Consider the following 7,452-nt stretch of genomic DNA (forward strand, 5'->3'; position numbering starts at 1 on the left):
TGGCCTCGAACTCAGAAATCTGCCTGCCTCTGCCTCCCAAGTGCTGGGATTAAAGGTGTGTGCCACCACCGCCCGGCTCTGTTTTGTTTCTTAATGTATTTTTTCTCATTGTATCTGTTTGTTATTATTCCCATTGTATATTTTGTACTTTCTTAATGCATCAAAGCACTCTTACATTAGATTTTTTTAAAGGAAAGGGGAAAGATACAGAAACAACCTAGATAACATACCTAAAAAACTAAGAATGTGTAAACTTAGAATGCAAAGGTTTTGTCTTAATTCCAGAATTAAATTTAACAGTGTCACCTCTCTGACTGTAGGTCATGTGATCTCTTGAGGGCACTAAGGCTACGAAATTAAGGGCCTGATGGATGTTGTATTTTCAGGAACCTTTAATATGAGGCAGTTACTTTCTACCAAGGTGCAACATTCACTTGAAAAATCTCTCCAAATAATCAGGGGTCCCACTAAGAAGGGGTACTGATCTTACACGAGGAACAATGTTAAGTATTCATTTTAGATCTTTTCTGAAATGAAAATTTGAAATCACTTCTATGCTTACTAACCCCTTGGGCTTTTCACTGCCCTTAGGATCAAGTACTAAATTCTGTCTATGGCAATCATTGATTGTTCATAGCCTTAATCCCTAGTTCCATCTCCACTCAACATTTATAGAATATGTAAACATGTAAAGTTGATCATTCAACTTTATTGAGTATTGCAAATATTGCTCAAGTTCCTTCCTAGGGGGCGGGCGGCATTAGCAGCATCTACCCTTCCTCCTCAGGTCCACAGATACACCGAGGCACCACACAACCAAAGTTCACTCTGGAAAGCAGTGAGTTCATTGGGCTTTCTTAGACCACAGGCTAGGGGTTACTTAGTGGAGGTTAAGTAAGTACTCTTTTCTTAGAGGCCACACTGAAAACTAACGTGACCTAGCAGGGGTGAAGGCTTTCCACTAGTCACACAAATGGATCCCCACTCGCCTAGTCTTCTCAGCCTATATACTCTCTAGCCCTTCCTGGAGGCCAAGTGCAGGTAAGGCAGATGCACATAGAAAACGTGGTAGTAAGTGGCTGGATACCCAGTGTAGGGCTCCTGAGCCTCACTCCCCCCTCTGAGTGAGGTAAACAGTCAGCAGCCACGGCTGGGATGTTCATTTGCACCAAGATGACAGTTATTTGGCTTGGAGGACAGTCCTGTTCAACATGTACGGTGTGTGCTAGAAGCCAAAAGGCAAGTAAGAACTCTTGAGTTCATAGTCTATTGTGGGATGATTATTACTATGACAACCTCTTTTTTTTTTTTTTTTTTTTTTTCGAGGCAGGGTTTCTCTGTGTAGCCCTGGCTGTCCTGGAACTCACTTTGTAGACCAGGCTGGCCTCGAACTCAGAAATCTGCCTGCCTCTCCCTCCCAAGTGCTGTGCTGGGATTAAAGGTGTGTGCCACCACACCCGGTTTATGACAACCTCTTAAAGGCCTAGTTCATCTGCAACAATGGCTGGGCTGAAAGTCACAGTTCCTGCCTGTTGTCATCTGAACTTACATATAGTGCCGGCCTTTCCTTTTAATCTTAAAAGGTTTAAGTTTGAATAAGAAATTATTCACAACTCTCATATGCACCTGCCCTGATTACCCGCACCCCTCCCCCCCAACCGAAGAACAAGAAAGCATTGGGTTAGAGTCACAGAGGAAAGGCAATTCTCGTTTTTTTTTGAGAGCTCTTGCATAGCACTCACTCAACTGACATCTTACAAACTGACAGGGTTTTGCTCACTGTGTAACGGTGTAAATGAGGTCCCCATTCTCAAAAGACATGTTATCTATAGAACAGAGAGTAACCAGAACAAGTTAGTGCTATTCAGGTCCGAGTGAGCCAGAACCAGGCTTTACATCAGAGCTTTCTTTTTGTTTACATCTTTCAACACACTCTTCCCTAGGTTCCAGCGCCAAGGGTGGAATTCACTCTAGGAGGCTTCTAGTTCCTACCAGAGCAGCCCAGCATCAGATCAGTTACTGGTGAACCAGTGCTACAGACACCCCCAGCCAAAGGCTGGACAGAGCGTCTGAATCCTGTAGCCAAAAGTGGGTTCCCAGAAACTTGGATGTGTGAAGTCTCAGATGTGACTCTCAGATGCACGCCCTGGTTCACCTCCCACGCCCCTGCCCCGAGGGCGCGTTCACGTGGGCTGAATACAGCCCTTCCCTTGCCTCTTTCCCCACGCTTCAAGTCACCTAGTTTCCTCAACTCAATCAAGTAGCTATCCTCACGTGATCGTGGGTTTACCATGCGTGGATACACAGCACATGAGACCTCTCCCTGTTAAGCCTCTGTCAGATGCATGCACAAGGACCCCGCCATTTCGCCTGTCACTCAGACACTGTAATTATTCCAACATCTGCTGGAAAAAAAAAGTCCTTCCTAGTGGTGGAGGAGCCCTCCCAGTTCCCTGTGCCGTGAGTCGCACCCACTTGTCACCCGCTTCTCGCCTTCGCTGTGCACCACACCCCGCAGCCAGGGTTGAGCTTGCACGCCTCCAGGCCCTGGGTCATCCAGTCTGTCTCCGGGGATCCAATGACACGTCCACTGACCTCTCCGCACCAGTAACCTCTCCAGTGACACAGTGGGAAAAACTCTGGAGCAAACTCACAAACGGCTTAAATTCTCCAGCGAGCACTGGAGTGTTTTTTTAATTAATTTTTTTCCCTGTCCCCAGCAGCGGTGGTTGGGTTGTTCACGACTACGTCCTCTTTTTCTGGAAAATCGGTCCCCAGCCCGGCCGCACACCACAGCGACGGTTTCCAGCAGCTGATTTAATCTCCTTTCTGATGGACGGCCCAGCAGACCAGCAATTCTTTCCTCGTGGGGCGCGCTCTGCCCTAGTAGGTTACCCACCGCACCTTCTAAGAGGGCTCCTCCGGGTGGGGCGCGTCGCCAGGTCAATTTTCCAGAGGTACAACCTCTGCACCCTGTGGTCCCCTAGCCTCCCTGCCCCACCCCATAGCAGTCCCAGGTGCCGGCTCCGCGCAGCGCGTGGCAGCTTGGGGTTGGGACCTCCGCGCCTAGGCTTTTACGCGGGCCCCAGCACATGTTGCAATGGGGGGAGTGTCGGGCAGTGTCCCGGTACAGGACACTTTAGTAGGACGGACGAAAGCCACAGGTGGGAAGGTGGCTGACTTTAGAGAGTATTATCCTATCAGCTGACCAGGATCACGGTTCACCCGCTGCGTTCGTCCGCTCGGTTGGGGCTAGGGATCTCTCTGCACCCCCGTCCCGGGGCAGCTAATGGTCGAGCCCAGGCGGGAGGCCATGTTGCTGGAATAAAGCGGGCGGGGCGGCGCGGGCGAGCAGATGNGGCTGGAGGCGCGCGGGAGCCGGGCGCGAGCAGGGCGCAGCCGCGAGGGAGGCACGGGGGAGGCCAGTGGGAGCCGGGGCACCAGCAGCAGCCAGTGTCGGTGAAGAGCAGCCAGAGTCACAGTCGCGATGGCCGTGGCGGTGGGGAGACCGAGTGTGAGTACTGGGGCCTCGCTTCTCTAGCGTGCCGATCCCGGGGCGCCGGGTGGTCTCCGCTTTGGGGTGCGTGCGGGTGGAGACTTGTGGGGACCAGGAGGGGGGCTCTGGGTGGTGGCTGATGGGGGCTGTGGGTGTGTGCATGAATTTGGGCGCGCGTCTGGGGCGGAGGGGAGCTTGGGGAGCCCGCAGGCTCAGAGCCTACCTGATGCAACTGATGCAACATTAGGTCGCCTTAGCGCGCCCCTGTTTCAGGGATGTAGGAGGAAAAGGACCCTTCCGTGAGGCGCCCTTAGGTTGCTTGAGCTGCTGCTTTCCCCAGCTACCTCTCTCTCTCGGCGCCCGACGCTTAGCTGGTGACAGAGGAGGAAGGCGCTGACTGAGGAGGGTTTCCTCGCGGTTCTCCCGCGCCCTGGGGGCGATCCGGGCTTGAGAATTGGGAGCTGAAGCGCTGTGTCACACGGCTGTAGAAGCGGGTCAAAGGAGTGGGATTTCCGTGGTGGCTTACCCACCTCCCCACCCGGTGCATTGTGAAATTCCGGACACCCTCAGGCACCCACCCGGGTGACCCGGGCCCTGCCCAGGATGTGGACAAAGCCCTAGACACACACACACACACACACACACACACACACACACACACACACACACACACACACAAAGTTTTCAAAGGACTCCCTTTCGGGGTGGGTGGAAGTCCTAAAATACTCAGCGGCTGGCAGGCGGGGGGCGGCAGTAGTGAATGCGGGGCTCTGGGAAGAGGAAAGGAGGGTGGGTGCCTGGAGAAGTGTCCCAGCACCCGAAGTCAGGGAGGGGATGCTCTGGGCTGGGGAATGCGCCACGGGCTGTGCTTCTGGGAGTATAGACTCTGGGTTGCCAGCTCCGGGAGCCAGCCAGAGCGAGTAGGACTTTGAGGATGTAGTTTAGGGTCTGCTCTCTAGCCCTGGGTGAAAAGGGGGGAAGGGGCGGTGGCGGCGGTGGCCGCCTTTCCTTTTTATTGAAAGGAGCCAAGCCCAGTGGGAAAGGCGGAGTCCTCTTCTCTCGGGTTTTCTTTGTCAACGTTCATTGCCCACTTTCGCCTGGTCTGTCCTTGGGGCGACTCCGGTGGAGTCCTTCCCTGGCTAGTACCCCATCTTTTTTTTTTTTTTTTTTTCCTTTGAACTTTGCAGCTAGCTTCAGGTGGTGGCCTGACATTTTGCAGATATAGAGAAAAGTCTTAGATGTTGAAAGCTGCCAAACCCCAGATGCTGAGTCTTTTGGCTCTCCCAGCTTACATCTCTACACACACACACACACACACACACACACACACACACGCCCCTTCTGCACCCCCTGAGAAGTCTTAGACCAGCAGGAAGTTCATGGGGTCCCTCTTTGTAGCATCTACCTCGATTTGATGGTTCTGTTGCAGTTCGAGGTGCTTTGAAAGACTTTTCTCTCCCACAGTCAGAAAATGTTCCCTGGTCATCATTAAGTGTTAGTGTGGGTCTTTTTAGGCCTTCCAAACTCTGTTAAATGACACATTCTTAAGAATTTTGTCTTCCTCTTCACCACACAAATTATTCCCTTGTTAATTGGTGAGAGGCTGTCCTTACTGAGGGAGTTTGCATAGTCTCTGGACTGATCTCTTTATTACTAAGGAATCCAAGGTTAACTCTTGGCCTTATTTTTCAGGGCACAGAGTCAAAAGAACTAAAATAACAATGTATGTGTTAGAAGCCTCCGCAAGCGTCTGGGAACGCACGTATCCTGTGTAGGGGGTGTTTTTATTTTTATTTTTAATTTTTTTCCAGTAACACCTATTGCCAGTGCATTCTTGAGGGCTGGGGGAGGTGGTCGGAATAATTTGCTGCACATTTCCAATAAATTAGTAAGTTCATCTATGTCAGTTAAATAGGAACAATATGTGAGTTTGCGATTTAGCTGTGTGGCTGTAATTATATCCAACTCCATGTCTGCCCGCCATATGTGAGCTTACAACCACAGAGTCCTTGTGTAGGACCTTTCATTCAGATAATAGGGGAGGTTCTGAAAGCATGTGTATTCAGAGAAGGTCCCTTCTTTATGCATATTCTCTGTCGTCACTGCCATTAAGATGGAATTACTTAAAACCTGAAAATAAGACAGTGGTCCCCCAGTTGTAGGAGTGGTCAGGAATGGACTCCGAAGTTGGATAAGGCTTTGGGGAAACTGCAGAGAGTGGTCAGCCTGTTCCAGTTTGTTCTCTGGAATCTGGAACTGGTGTGCTCAGAACAACTGTGAATGCAGAAGAATCCCCGAGCCCAGCTCCTAGATGGCTGTGCTGCGCCTGTAATGTTGATATTTTTCTACCTCTCCAATCCCTCTATCTGCTCTGTGGTTTGGACAAAAGACTGAAAGGGGATGGGGCAAATGACAGTGGTACTACGAAGTGGACTTATTCATGAATGGAGTTCCCTGTAGCTCTTTAGAAGTCATAAAACAAAAACAAAAACAAAAACAAAAAAAAAACACCCCCAAAAACAGAGTTGTTGAGGAAGTCATAAATCTTTCTTCTTTCTGTACAAACCACTGTTCCCATCCGGAGAAAAAGAATGCAATCTGAGGAAAGTGCTCTCAGGTTTAGACATCGTAGGGTGACATTTGCTCTGAGTAAAAAGTCAGATTTAACAAACAGAAGTACTTGTATATAAATGTCTGGGTTCTTGTGGTGGCTTTATACCATGTTGAGGATCAAATCCAGGGCATGTGTTTCTTGCTCAGCCTACCACTGAGCTACACCCAGTTCACTGGATGCTGTGTTTTCTGTATCATGAAATGTATGTATTCAGTTACAAATGCTTGCCTTTCATGACGGTAGAGAGATACGTTGTTAATGACCAGGCAAAGGGTGTAAATTTAATGTGGTACCGTTTGTTCCATGTTTACTCTGTATCCCTAGCTTGTCCCATGTCCCCACTGGCCTTGGGCCTTGTCCCTGAGAAGGCCCCAGAGCCTAGGTGCTCTTTCCAGAGTGTACCTAGTTTAGCAAGAGTGCTTCTCTCTGATCGATATGTCTCCGTTTTGGATGGGTTAGTATTTCTGCATCCATATCCCAACACAGCTGTTGATTTCGAACCCGTGTGGTAATTACTCTACTTGGGAATCAGGCTTTAGGTAGATGTACAGTCTCTCTTAGGGCATGGTGTTTCTGTCATAGAGTCTAGGAAGGAAAGAGAACTTTAGGAATGTTACAGTTTCGTTATTTCCTCAATGCAGAAGCATTTCTTACTTTTTTTTTTTCCTAACAAAGGGTCTGTTTCAACTTTTCCAGTGGTATAAATGGCCTGTGATGTCCTTCAAGGAATGTGTTTCATTGCTCTTTCATCCACTGAACTAAAAGAAATGGAAAAACCAAGTTACTTGTCTGTCCACTTAATACACTATTGATCGTTTGCCCACATAGCAGCAGTACCGAGGACCTGCTTTGTGTCAGTTTCAGCCCTAGCATTAGCGATCAGCTGTGGGCAGTAAACTCCCTCCTGATCTGTAGCAGTGGTTTATTTACGTATTTATTCATTTTTTAAAAAAAGGTTCAAAATCCTCGTGTATTATGGTGACAGACTTCTATGGAATTTTTAAACTAGGGAGACAGAAAGCCTGTTGCTGACAATGGTTGGGACTCGGGTAGCCTTTTTTTCTGAGTCACTTAAGACAGTTTTTACTAAAGGTACACTCTTGGAGAGATGGGGGTTGTGTGTGAGGAATTAGTGACATCAGATACTGTTTTCTTTTGTTCTAAGTTGACATTTCTGTGATTTGAAAATGTGAAGTCGGGTGGTGGTGGCACACGACTTTAATCCCAGCACTCGGGAGGCAGAGGCAGGCGGATTTCTGAATTCGAGGCCAGCCTGGTCTACAAAGTGAGTTCCAGGACAGCCAGGCCTATACAGAGAAACCCTGTCTTGAAAAACCAAAAA

At 49.1% G+C, this 7,452-nt stretch overlaps 1 protein-coding gene across 3 annotated transcripts in view; it reads left to right on the forward strand.

The window, feature by feature from the left end:
- Positions 1-3,368: 3,368 nt before the first annotated feature.
- The window catches only part of Septin11 (septin 11), an 89,189-nt gene continuing 85,105 nt past the window's right edge, over positions 3,369-7,452 (forward strand). For all 3 annotated transcript variants that reach the window (XM_029545152.1, XM_029545151.1, XM_021210970.2), the window contains exon 1: positions 3,369-3,514. In XM_029545152.1, the coding sequence (XP_029401012.1) occupies positions 3,488-3,514 (27 nt within the window). In that variant the 5' untranslated portion in view covers positions 3,369-3,487. The remainder of the gene's footprint in view (positions 3,515-7,452) is intronic.

Source organism: Mus pahari, chromosome 13 (assembly GCF_900095145.1).
Source record: "Mus pahari chromosome 13, PAHARI_EIJ_v1.1, whole genome shotgun sequence".
NCBI classification, from domain to species: domain Eukaryota; kingdom Metazoa; phylum Chordata; class Mammalia; order Rodentia; family Muridae; genus Mus; species Mus pahari.